Source organism: Acomys russatus, chromosome 6, assembly GCF_903995435.1.
Source record: "Acomys russatus chromosome 6, mAcoRus1.1, whole genome shotgun sequence".
Classification (NCBI taxonomy): Eukaryota; Metazoa; Chordata; class Mammalia; order Rodentia; family Muridae; genus Acomys; species Acomys russatus.
This window is the reverse complement of record NC_067142.1, coordinates 72,815,245-72,828,987: the sequence shown is the minus strand read 5'-3', so window position 1 is coordinate 72,828,987 and position 13,743 is coordinate 72,815,245. Positions and strand designations below refer to the sequence as shown.

Genomic DNA, 13,743 nt, shown 5'->3' with positions numbered 1-13,743 from the left:
CTTGGTTCGTTAGTGGCTTTGGTAACTTTTTAAGGTACTCAAATCTGTAGAAAAGGAAGAAAGAAAGAAAGAAAGAAAGAAAGAAAGAAAGAGTTAATGTGATAGTTAATTCAAAATTCTGGAGCCAGAATACTTTGGTGTAAATATTGGTTTTATTATTTACTAATTCAAATTGGGAGGTGTCTAACTTCTCTGCACCTTGATGTCCACATGTAGAAGATGAAGTAATAAACAGAATCCATTGTAGAGGGCTTCTGTGAGGGTTAAATGAATCAACAAAACGTGTACGACCCCTAATAAACATTAAGTGTCAGAAATAAAAACTTGGCACAAACCTATAATAATAATACTGAGGAGAATTTAAGGCCATTGAGGCTACAGAGCCAGTCACAAACAGGGGGAAAAAGATTACGAAGAAAAGGAAAAGGAATAGGGATGTACTATCTATACTGAAAAAGAAGTATCAGGTCAGGTGTGGTGGCACACACCTGTAATCTCAGCACTAGGGAGGCAGAGGCAGGCGGATCTCTGTGAGTTCGAGGCCAGCCTGGTCTACAAATTGAGTCCAGAACAACTACATCTATACAGAGAAACCCTGTCTTGAAAAACCAAAAAAATATCAAATGCATATATCTACTGAAGGAGGGGGGGAGCCTGTATGAGGAAAGGCTGATACATGTATAAACAAGGAGATCAGTTCTGGCTATCTGCCAATCTGTGAATTCGTAATGATTTTCATGATTCTTTCAGAGCTGAAGCCAAATTACTAAGGGTGGTGACTCACTAAATTGAAGAACAAACAATGTTAGAGTTAATCTGACTCTACTTTCTGACTCCTACAAGCTTTATTTATATTCTAGAGAAGCACAGGGTGAGTGCAAGGCCTCTTCAAGTAAGGCTGCGTATTCTTTTTTTTTTAAGTTTTTCGAGACAGGGTCTCTCTGTGTAGGCCTGGCTGTCCTGGACTCACTTTGTAGATCAGGCTGCCTCTAACTCACAGCAATCCACCTGCCTCTGCCTCTCAAGCGCTGGGATTAAAGGTGTGCACCACCATGCCCCACTTTGTTTTTTTTTAATACTTCTATTTATTATTTTAAGCTACTGTATACTCTAATGAATTACTGACTTTTTGTTCTTCTGACAGAAACCTTTCATTAAACTTCACTTTAGTCAATGACTTGCCTTATCAATTTAATAAACCCTTATGCTTCCAGTTTGAGATTGATAACGACATATGCTATTTCCCTGGTCTGGAACTTGAAATCTTAATACAGCCACTCTGGACTTAGAACCAACAAATAATCAGAGTAAGTGTAAAGTATGGCTGTTTTCCTCCAAAGCTATAGCAAGTGTTGATATAAAATGTTGAGTAGAATGTTTGATGTGCTTTCCTCCCCCAAAAAATAGTGTTCGGGGAATACAAAGCATTTCATTTATTGAGTTTAAAAGCCTCAAATAAACCATGAATAATGGAGATTGTAGGCTAATTAATGACTACAGTACTGTCTCCTATAAACTGTCCTTGGTGATACAGCATTATTTTATACAGTTATTACATAAAATCATTTCATTATATTATTTATGTATCAGTCAGTAATTTTAAAAAGCCTTGAAGTTCACCTGCATCCTTTGGAACTGAAGAAACATGGCATCCGCAACTCACATAATTCAGAAGCTGCAGAACTGGGTGTCTGGGCAAGACGTGCGGGTGAAGCTGCAGCTGTGCTACCAGGAGATCGCCAGGCGGACCCAGCCACCTCCTAAGCTCCCTGTGGGCCTGAGTCACAAGCTGTCCAACAATTACTACTGTACTCGTGATGGCTGCTGGGAAGTTGTGCCTCCTTTAATCATCATGTCTTCACAAAAGGCCCTGGTGTTAGGCAAGACAGCTGAGAGCTCTGCTGTTGAAGCCACCGAGAAAAAGGCAGTGACACTTGCTCCTCCCTTACAGAGGTGGGAGCTATTGAAGGACCAGCCATACCTGTGACCCTGCCCTAGGCTACCTTGCCTTGTCCCTGGGGCCACTTTTCCTCCTTGGATTCCCTCTGGGGAGAGTGTGAACTAATTTATAACAAATGCATATAGTGCCACAGTACTTCCAAAATAAATAAATAAAAAGCCTTTAAGTTTAAAAGTACTATATTCCTAATTATAAAGGATTAGCAATTTTGTAGTATTTTAAGTTTTTGAAAAATTTTTTATAAAGTTTTTTCTACCTTTGAGAATATACCCTTTTGTTTTTTGGGTTTTTAAAACAAACGTATTTATTGCTATTTTATGTGCATTTGTGTTTTGCCTGCAAGTATGTCTATGGATAGTGTCAGATCGCAAAGTTACAGACAGTTGAAAGCTGTTATGTGGGTGCTAGGAATTGAACCCAGGTCCTCTGAAAGAGCAGTCAGTGCTCTTAACCGCTCAGCCCACTGCTAAGCCATCTCTCCAGGCCCTGTTTCTTGGTTTTTCAAGACAGTTTCTCTGTGTGGTCCTGGCTGTCCTGGACTCGCTTTGTAGACCAGGCTGGCCTCGATCTCACAGCAATCTGCCTGCCTCTGCCTCCCAAATGCTGGGATTAAAGGAGTGTGCCACCACACCCAGCCTAGTCCTGAATTTTTTCAGGGGGTTACACCAGCATTTTAAAAGAATGAACAAACACAGTAGTAGTCATTGAGGGCATGTGATAAGGTCCTTCCTAATATGTGGTTTTAGTTACATTTGTACATAGAAGGTATTGGATAAAGAGTATTTCTTAGTTGGTTCCAGATAAATTTGAGAAATACCTTTCTAGAAGAGACCTCTAAATTGTATCTTAGTTTAAACTTTATTTTACACTGTTTTGTTTTGAAATAGGGTCTCAACTCTAGCCCAATCTAGGTGAGAACTCCGAATGCAGTGAAGGTTGGCTTTGACTTCATAGGTGAGCAGTAGCCTCTTAAATACGGGGATTACAAGCATGAACTACCATATCTAGTTGTAAACATTACTTTAAATGCATGCCTTCTTGTAGAGTAATAAAAAAGGGCAACTTTGACTCAAGAAAATATGTGCCTATCTCCTACGTTATGCTAAGGGACTGTGCTAGGTAGATGACAGGGAGATGATGAATTTGATCTCTGTCCATAAGAACTCATTAAGAATGTAAACCAAGGGCTGGAGAGATGGCTGTTCATCCAGAGGTCCTGAGTTCAGTTCCCAGCAACCACATGGTGGCTCTCACAACCATCTATAATGAAATTTGGTGTCCTTTTCTATGTGATGCTCTCTTCTGTTTTGGAGTCATACAGCAAATATATACACAAATACACAAGTAAATAAATCTTAAAAAAAAAAAGAATGTAAACCAATTACAATTTGTTAAGTGTTAAAATAGAAACAAGAACGAATTTGAGAGGTCTTTCTAAAATGTCCTTTGTCTTTCTGAATAACAGTCAATGTGAAATATGTAAAGTTTAAGTCCAATGTGGTGGCGCATGCCTTTGATCCCAGCACTTGGGAGGCAGAAGCAAGCAGATCTCTCGTTTGCTGCCAGCCTGGTCTACAGAGTTCCAGAACATCCAGGGATACCCAGAGAAATTCTGCATAACCCTGTCTGTCCTGGAGCTCAATATGCAGTCCCCTCTTCTCGCCCTCCCCCCAACAACAACAACAACAAGAAAAAAAAATGTAAGGAAGGAAGGTAAATTATGTTGGGGAAATAATTTACCTGATGAGTGGCTGTCAGTATCAACCACACAACTCTACTTCCTAGTAACTATCCTTATGTGGCCCCATTTTTTTTTCCTTTATGATATTGAAATGTTTAACAACTTCAGAAGAAGAAGGGGGTTAATTTATCACTCTTCCTAAAACATGAAATTATGGTGCCCCTTTAGGTACTACCACAAATAAAAACCAGCTATGACCTCCTATTGCTCTAGCATCATACACTGTGCTCACTTTGCCATTCTGACTGGATGTAAACCCCAATTTGAAGGGCAGGAAAAACCAACAAGACATCTTTTTGCAAATAAGAATTTCAAATGTATATAAGCCACACAACTTTGACACAATTCAGGCACACTGAGATATGCTGGAGAAAATAAACATGGTAGGTCTTTCCTGAGAGTTAGTTCTTTTAACATTGTTGGACAACAAGTTAGAAATTCTAGTTCCCTTATGGTATTATGAACTTATCTTAGGCTAAGTTCCTCCTTTAAAGAATACTTATTACTTTGTATAAGGTATGTGAGGATGCACATGTAAAAATGGTGCATGGGAGGTCAGAGGACAATTTTTGGAAGTTAGTTCTCTCTTCCTCTATGGGTTCCGGAGCTTGAACTCAGGTTGTCATATGCATGGCAAGTAAGTGCATATGGCAAACACCTTTACCCACTGAACAATTTTGCAAACCCTCTCCTCCCTCTCATCTTTTATAAGACAACTTCTACAACATTGAAAGAAAGCACTATAATGTCCAATTAACCCTCATTTTACACATATATTATGGAGACTTTGAAACTAATGTCCAACAAAACAATCACACTTTTAGTGCTTCAACTTGGTTAGCACCATTCTTTCTTTAAACAACATGAGGAAAGTTAAACTGCACTTTAAAGCATTTCCAAGCAGTATATAGATAGGGCTTCATGCCTGCTAGGCAAGTGCTCTATCACTGAGCTATAGCTACAGCTAAACTGCAGTTACTAAGTAACTGCTAAAGGAGGTAAATGGTAGCTCACTTAGCTTATGTACCTACAAATGATAACACTACTTACAACAGCTAGCACTTTCTACTGTTTATTGGGTGCCAGCTATCATCCTGAGAGTTTTAATTGATGATGATCCTTGCAATAACTTCATGACATGGACACTGCTGTGATTCCCATTTTAGAGAGGAATGCAGCCACAGAAGTTAAGTTGGCTTCCTCAAGGCCATGCAACCATAAAACCTAAGGATATAACACAAGTTCCCTGATTCTAGGCTATAGCCACAAAGATAAAGAACTATAAGACACCACCCCTGATAACAGATTCCAGACAGCTATCTCGACTAGGAAGGAGATCAAATATAGCCATCTGCTGCTCCCTCCCGAGTTCTGCCTCTTACACTAAATCAATAAAGATAGGTGAGGGCTTTCTGCTTCCCGTCTGACTGACTGGGAAGACCCATCAGAACAATGGCTGTGAGGGAAGAACTACAGTACCTTTGCCTATCTCCATAAGCCTCTAGCTTTACCTTCTGTAAGCTTCAGGAGAAAGCCCAACAACCCCTTTATTTCTGTTTGTTCTTTCTCTCTCTCTCTTTTTTTTTTTTTTTTTTTTTGTACAGGGCCTTGCAGTACAGCACTGGTTGGTTGGCTGACCCGGAAGGCACAGAGATCCTCTTGCCTCTGCCTCCCTGGTGCACCACACCTGCCTCCAACAAAACTTTTTAAGGAAAAAATAGATGAGCTAAGAACTGGCCTCTGCCCTTAAGTTCACTATCATGTTGGAAGAAGCCTGCATCCTATGCTGCTGAATCACTGTCTGGTACCCAGATAAGATAAAAGGTCAGTTCTCATTAATCTTAGCACTCCTGAGGCAGTCACGGGAACAGAAGACAACAGTCAATTGAAGGCCAGCCTAGGATACACAGCAAGACTACCTCAAAAAGGAGAAACACTTTTATAAATAAAAATATAAGTGATATGCTGGGCATGGTGGTGAACGCCTTTAATCCCAGCACTAGGGGAGGCAGAGGCCAGCATGGTCTACAAAGTGAGGCCATCACAGCCAGGGCTACAAAAGAAATCCTTTCTTGAAAACAACAAAACAAAACAGATAAAGTTCTGGAGAAGTTGATTTTAGAAAACCAGATCCAGGGCTGGAGAGACGACTCTGCTGTTAAAGAATGTGTCTGCTCTTCCAGAGGACCACATCTCAGTTCCTAACCCTGGAACTGGGCAATTGACAACCACCTTTTAACTCTAGCTCCAGGGGTCCTGTGCGCTCCTTTAGCCTCCAAGGAGCCTCTGCGTGTGTGTGGCATGTTCTCACATAGACACAGACTTATGCGGACACTCATGTCTTTTTAAAAAGGACAAACCTCCATCTTGAGATTATTGTACAATGCTGTGCATGGTAAATAAAGGGAATGGTAACTTTCTCTCAGTATACATGGCTCTGCACTAAACATTTTAGCACATATACTGGTTAATTGGAATGATGAGGTAGAGAGGGAAAATTGATGACACAGTAGTAGTAGCTATTTTGAGAGAGCCGTGCTTATGCTGGCAGGCTTGAAGAAAGGTGGCTCAAGACAACATGGTAGAAAGTATAACCACAGCAGAAACATGAGCAGTTTGTTCGCTTCATGCAACGGGAGGAAAGGAAGTAATAACAGGCCAGTGGTGGAGGAAAGAGAAGAAAACACTTGCATTTTTAAAAGTCTTTCCTTCAGTGAAATTAGCTGTGAGGTCACCTAAGAAAGAAGGTATGAAATACTGTAGCTGTCTTGGAGATTGGGAAAGCTGATTGACCAGTGGAATAAGCAAGCACTGCCAGAGAGCATTTAACGGCCCTTTTGGGATATGTGGTCACAGTTTCCAAGTGAGATCAGTCAGAGTGGTTATGTGTTTTCTCTAGCCACATTGAGCTGCTAAGGTGCGGAGTTGTTTGAACAGGAGCAGCTAGAAATGTGGCAGAGAGTGATTAATGGAAGCCTGTGGAACTATGAATGATTAGTTTAAAGAATTAGATCATAAGACTGTGGGGCCCAGCAAATCCAGGACCCTGGGCAGCAACATAGATTGCTACCATGGCCCAGGCAAACTGAAAATTAAAATTAACCTTCACAGAAAAATAGCTTAGGATATATGGTATTCTTTGTTACTGTCCATCCATGAGTTACAGAGAGAAACACAGTTCTCTCCTTTTTTCAGTGAAAGGGATAGAATCCAGGACCTTGCACACATTGGGTAAACACTCTAAGTTGGTGGTTCTCAACCTGTGGGTTGTGACGCCCCCACTTGGAGTCAAATATTAGATATCATGCATATCAGCTATTTATATTAATAACAGCAGCAAAATAACAGCTATGAAGCAGCAATGAAATAAATTTATAGTTGGGGTCATCACAACATGAGGAACTGTATTAAATGGTCCCAGCATTAGGAAGGTTGAGAACCACTGATAAGCCACCCCAGCCTTATAGGGAGACAACTGCTGGATGAGAGAGAGTACAGTTAAGTGTCAAGGGTTCTTGGTTGCACCTGCGCTCTCCCACTACATGCTGGGCAGGAGTTTCTCCTTTCCTTCTCTTTCCTTCCCCTTTGAGCTCCTTTCCTTTGTTATTTGTTTTAATTTAACTTGAGAGGTAGCACAAGGATTCCTTTCTCCTCATAATGGCCAGTAAATAGAAACCTTTAAAAATGTTAGCCCTTAAACATTTTTTTTATTCATGAGTGTTTTGTCTATATGTTCTCATGCATGCCAGGAAGGGTATCAGATCCCATTACAGATGGTTGTGAGTTACCATATGGTTGCTGAGAATTGAACTCAGGACCTCTGTAAGAGCAGCCAGTACTCTTAACCGCTGAGCCATCTCTCTAGCCCAATGTTAGCTCTTTTTAATAGAAGACTCAATGTCCTATGTCTATCAATTATCTCCCTCCTCAAATTATTAAATGTTATTACTTAAAATTTCCTTTTTTTTTTTTTTACAAACTTCTTCAGTTAGTTTATTGCCAAATTAACATGGGAAGTATGGGTTATTTCATAAACCATTTGAAAAAAGTGGTACTCTCCTTGGGAACAAATATATAGATTATTTCTAAAATTTTATGTCAGGATGCTCTACTTTCATTTCTGTAGCTGTGACAAATATCCTGACATGAAGCAACTTAGTAAAGGAAAGTGTTTATTTGGTTTTTTGTTTTTTTTTTCCGAGACAGGGTTTTTCTGTGTAGCCTTGGCCATCCTGGACTCACTTTGTAGACCAGGCTGGTCTCGAACTCACAGCGATCCGCCTGCCTCTGCCTCCCGAGTGCTGGGATCAAAGGCATGCGCCACCACGCCCGGCTCGGAAAGTGTTTATTTGGCTTACACGCCTAGGCTACTGTCTATCACTGAAGGGAATCCAAGGCAGACATTAAGAACATCTACAGTCAGGCGCAGAAAGAAAAACAAATGGACATTTGCTTGTTCTCATCTAGTTTTAAGGAACACCTGAATGGTGCCACTTACAATTGATGTCTTCCAAAATCAGTTACCAAACAAGATAACCCCCGCCCCCCCAAGACATACCCACAGGACAACATGATCTAGAAAATTCATTCCAAGTTGAGGCTGTGAGGTGATGCCATATTATGGCAAGCTACAACTTATTAATTAAAAAATTAAATTAAGCTGGGCATGGTGGCACATGCCTTTAGTGCCAGCACTTTGGAAGGCAGATGCTGTGGATCTCTGTGAGGTTGAGGCCAACCTGGTCTACAAATGAGTCCAGGTTAGCCAAGGCTATACAGAGAAACCTGGTCTTGGAAAAAAAAATTAAACATTAAGGCTAAGTGTGGTGGCATATACCTTTAATTCTAGCACTTGGGAGACAGAGGCAGGCAAATAGATATCTGTGAGTTTGAAGCCAGCCTGATCCACACAGTGAGTTCCAGGATACCCAGGGCTCTGCAGAGAGATTCTGTTTCAAACAGACAAACGAAATTAAAAAAACAAAACCAAAATAACCTTCCTATGGATGACAGGAAGCTAAAAGGCCAATAGGTTTTAAGTTTTCAATAAGGCAATGTACATTATAAATACAACTAGTAAACTCAGCAGGGGATTTTACTATTATTTCATATCACTTGTGATGATATTCTTGGTTGTCAACTGCATCTGGAATTAACTAAAACCTAAATGGCTGGGCTTTTTGTTTGTTTGTTTTTAATTTAAATCATTTCAAGTGGGAAGACCCACTTCTAATCCAGATCTTTGAGGTGGGACAATATACCTTTAATCCAGATCTGGAAAGACTCACCTTCTGCTAGCAGCTGATATATAAAGGACATAGAAGGAACCTTGTTATCTCCTTGGCAAGTTTATTCCTTCCCTGGCATTAGAGCCTACTTCAAAAGGATTCCGGGTTATGCTAAAGAGCAGTTGAGACATCCAGCCTTGTGGACTGAACAGCCATTAGATTCTTGGATCTTCCACTGGTAGTCATTGTTGGACTAGTTGGGTCACAGCCTGTAAATCATTCTAATTACTTACACTTGCACTTACACACATACACACACACACACACACACACACACTCTCTCTCTCTCTCTCTCTCTCTCTCTGTGTGTGTGTGTGTTATATTCCTCTAGAGAACCCTAACACAACATGCTTATCTTAATTTTTTACTTAGTTTCCCACCCCCCTTTTTGCTTTCTTATGTAGTACAGCTATGATCTGTTTGTTCTCATCTGACCAGGTCTGGTTGTTAGCTTCCAAAATAGTTATATTTTAATGAAAAAAAAAAAAGAGAGAGAAAAATTCCACTATAAATTTTCCATTATCAACAAAATTAGTCATTTCTAAGACAGGCGTGGTGGCACACGCCTTTAATCTCAACACTCGGGAGGCAGAGGCAGGTGGATCGATGTGAGTTCAAGGCCAGTTGGTCTACAAAACAAGTCCAGGACAGCCAAGGCTACAAAGAGAAAGCCTGTCTTGAAAAAAAATAAACAACAACAACGACAAATTAGTCATTTCTATCTACTGACTGACCTCTGCAAAGCTGCTCAATGCTTTTATCTTTTCTCTAACCCTAGTGGTTAATATAACTTGAGGATTTATTTAGCAAGGCCACAAAAAAGCACAGAATTAGCTTGACTTCTGTTTTTTAAAAAACTTTTTCTTGCCTTCATAAACCACTTTAAAGTTAAGGTGCACCAGGTGTTGACTGAGTTTTCCCAACTTACATTTTTGCCCAGCATTTGATCCTTTTAAACTTTTAACTCTCCACTCAAGTATTCTGTTTTTTCCAAACAGCTCTTCACTACCTTCTGTAGGCAAAGGTGCTCTTTCATATTTGTGGAGCCTATCTCAATCTAACTGCTTCTCTTTGGTATTGCTTAATCTATTTTCAAAGATTTTCATGAGTCTACTTGAGAACATAAGTCAGAAATATTCCCAAAACTTATTTCTTGCTGTGTGTTTACTTAGAGGCAGCATGTGACTCAATTTAGGGCCCTTGTACTTGCTCTTGCCCTTTGGAACATTTTCTCTAGAAATCTAATGTACTCTTCCGTGCTTCAGGAATGTTTCTTAGGCCTCTCTTAATCACTATTTGAAACTCTAGTATAAATTACAATATACCAGCCTGACCTTTACTGTCCCTTTGTTTCTTATTTGTTTTCTTCTTTAGCATTTATGGCTATTCAATATAACAAGCATTTTACTCATTAAATTTTATTCTAGAAAATTTTATTCTGAGATGGCTTAGATATAGAAGCTTGTCACTTATTAAATTTTTTGTGTGAATTTTCCAGATAAAAATTTAAAAGCAAAACAAACAAAACAAAACTCCAAAACCCCTCTATTTTCATCAACAAAGAGGAAAAAGAATTGATTAAAAAAAAGTCCATTCTTCTCAAGCTTATGGGTTTAGTGAACATCCAATTAAAAAAATAAGCAAACTATATAGACTTTCTGGGCATTTAGTCAAAATAATTAAAAGCTAGGATTCAGGGATCTCTATACCAAAAAACAGAAATAAAGACCAACAGATGAATAGAGAAACAAACTATGGTGCCTAAGTACAATGAGTGCTGCTCAGCCTTAAAGGAGAAAGTCTCACATATATTATAATTTGGACAGGCACTAAGGAGGGTATGATGAGTAACAGGCTAGTCACAAAGGCAAAAGCTTGTATGAAATGCTCAGTCAAATTTTTAGAGTAGGAGTCGGGCACAGTGGTGCAAGTCTGTAACTCCAGCACTCAGGAAGGCAGAGGCAGGTGGATCTCTGTGAGTTTGAGGCCAGTGCAGCCAGGGCTACACAGAGAAAACCTGTCTTGGGAAAACAAAAACAACAATAACAACAAACCAGCAGGAAAAAAGAATAGATACAGTTTCTGTTTTGCAAGATGAAAAAAGTTCTGGAGGTTGGTTGGAAAAATACTTGAGCTTATTTAATATTACTAACTGCATAAGGTTAAAAGTGTCTAATATGAAGCAGGTGTGGCACATGTCTTTAATCCCAGCACACAGGGAGCAGAGGCAGGTGGTAGATCACTATGAGCTCGAGACCAGCCTAGTCTACAAAGCAAATCCAGGACAACCAGGGCTCTGTTACACAGAGAAACCTTGTCTTGAAAAACAAAATAAAATAAAACAAAACAAACAACAACAAAAGTCTAAGATGGTAATTTTTTGTCTGTTTGTTTTTGTTTTTCCAAGATAGGGTTTCTCTGTGTAGCCCTGGCTGTTCTGGACTCCCTTTGTAGACCAGGCTGGCTATTTTAACACAAACAAAACAAAAAAAATCTGTAGGATTACTTTTCTACGACAAAACAAAAACAAAACTTCTAGAAAACAGCACCAAGAAAACCTTGGCATAATAGTGAAGGGAAAATGATCTAGTCAGATACTAAGTATAATAGAAACCATTTGCATTACAGCTTGGTAAAGAATCTAGCTGCACCCTGCCTCTGTCCTGAAAATATAACTGATGGTGATTCAAAAGTAGTGGACTACTAAGTTGTTTGGTGGGGAAATTTCAAGACAGCATAACACCCAGTTATAGAAGACGGCAGGAAAAATATGAGAAAGGTAATGTTTGGCAAGAAAAGGATTGTGAGTTTAAAGATACAGAAAGAAAAGGGGCCAGGGAGATGGCTGTGTCATAAATGTGCTTGCCACACAAGCCTGGGAATCTGAGTTTGGTCCCATAACTCATGTAAAGATAAAAGGAGTGAAGTGACTCCACACAGCTGTCTCCTGACCTCCAGATGTGTGCCATGGCATGGCCTACGACAGGCCCCCATCATGCAATACACACATAATAAAAATAAAGATTGTAGGAAAGGCACATATGAAGACAGCAGCTGCAGCTGTTAGAGACTAGTGTCTTTAAGAGCAACCTTGCACTCTGTAATGACATAATAGGAAAAGTATCTTTGATTAATAATTTGATTAATAATAATAATCTTTAATTAATAATAAAATGCTGTCTATTAAAGACTATTGTGAAAAATGCAAACTTAACAGCCTAACTTGAGAATGAAGGAGAGTCTCTGATGGAAATCAAGAAAATAACTACCTAGGAAATTGTGTTCCCAAGCTGAACTGCCAAGGTACATGGAAACCACAGCTGTGGTAGAAGGGGACCAGTCTACATCTGAAGCTGGCAGCAGAACTTACCATCATTATTCAAATAGTACTAGCAGGCACACAAAACAAGACAGTATCATGAGGCTAGCACCATGGTTTCAGAAAGTTGCCGAGGCCAGCCAATTATGTGGAAGGGTTGAAGTCTTTGCAAGGTGGCCCTGTGAGGTCACAGTATAAAAGCTGTGAAGGTGGAGCCAGTTACAACAGAGATCCCCAGGACCATGGGATGCCCACCAAAGAAAGCTACAGGCACTGAGTAGAGCTGGCCCAAGAGCAAGGGTCACATATGCTGCAGGCAGAGCTGGGGGGAAAGGAACCACTTAAGGCTGTTAAAACCCAGATCATCTTAGTTGCTTTTCTATTGTTGTGATAAAACACCATGATCAAGTTATGGTCTTATAGAAGGAAGTGTTTATTTTGAGCTTATGGTTCCAGAAGGATAAGACTTGATCTCTGTCACAGTGGGGAAGCATGGCAGCTGGCAGGTATGGTGACTAGAGTTGCTGAGAACTCACATCTTGAACCTTAAGCTGGAAACAGAGAAAGCAAACTGAAATGGCCTGTAGCTTTTATAACTTCAAAGCCTGTCCCAGTGACATACTTCCTCCAGCAAGACTACTTTAAAATCTTACCCAAACAGTGCCACAACTGGGGATCAATTGTTCAAAAGCCTAGGGCTATGGAGGGACATCTGTCACTCAAACCGCCACACTCTGCTCCCTGGCCCCTACAGGCTTGTGGCCATATCATAATACAAAGGCTATTTAGTCCAACTTCAAAAGCCCCCATAGTCTTTTAGTCTCAAGACAGCTTAAAAGTCCAGAGACTCTTCTCAGACTCCAGGCACTCTCTTAACTGCAACCTCCTGTAAAATCAAAAAGCAAATTGCGTACTTCCAAAATACAATGGCACAGAATATACATTACCATTCCAAAAGGGAATAATCAGAACATAGCGAGAATACTGGACCAGAGGAAGACCAACTGAGACCCAGCAGGGCAAACTCCAAACCCTAGCTCCATGCCTGATGTCAAAGGGCTTAGATCACTCTGCTCTTCGAGTTTTACTTTCTTTCTTTCTTTCTTTTTTTTTTTTTTTTTTGGTTTTTCGAGACAGGGTTTCTCTGTGTAGCCTTGGCCATCATGGACTCGCTTTGTAGACCAGGCTGGCCTCGAACTCACAGCGATCCGCCTGCCTCTGCCTCCCGAGTGCTGGGATTAAAGGCGTGCGCCACCACACCCGGCTTGAGTTTTACTTTCTATAACATAATTTTCTGTCCTGGGCTGGCTCCCTCTCTGTACACAGCTCTAAGGAGAGATGTCCCATGGCTCTGGCAGTAAATATTAAGCTATTTGAATTTTTCCTTGCCAAAGAAATTAGTCCATTATTTTTAAATTTTAGCCTCAGGAAAGTT

At 40.2% G+C, this 13,743-nt stretch overlaps 2 protein-coding genes across 2 annotated transcripts in view; one reads left to right on the top strand and one right to left on the bottom strand.

Annotated features, from left to right (window-relative positions):
• The window catches only part of Desi2 (desumoylating isopeptidase 2), a 39,279-nt gene that overhangs the window by 19,248 nt on the left and 6,288 nt on the right, over nt 1–13,743 (bottom strand). The gene's annotated exons all lie outside the window — the stretch shown is intronic.
• Nucleotides 1,646–2,019, top strand: LOC127190771 (NADH dehydrogenase [ubiquinone] 1 alpha subcomplex subunit 7-like). The gene has a single exon (XM_051147976.1). It carries the CDS (start codon nt 1,646–1,648, stop codon nt 1,985–1,987), a length of 342 nt encoding a protein of 113 aa, XP_051003933.1. The 3' UTR covers nt 1,988–2,019.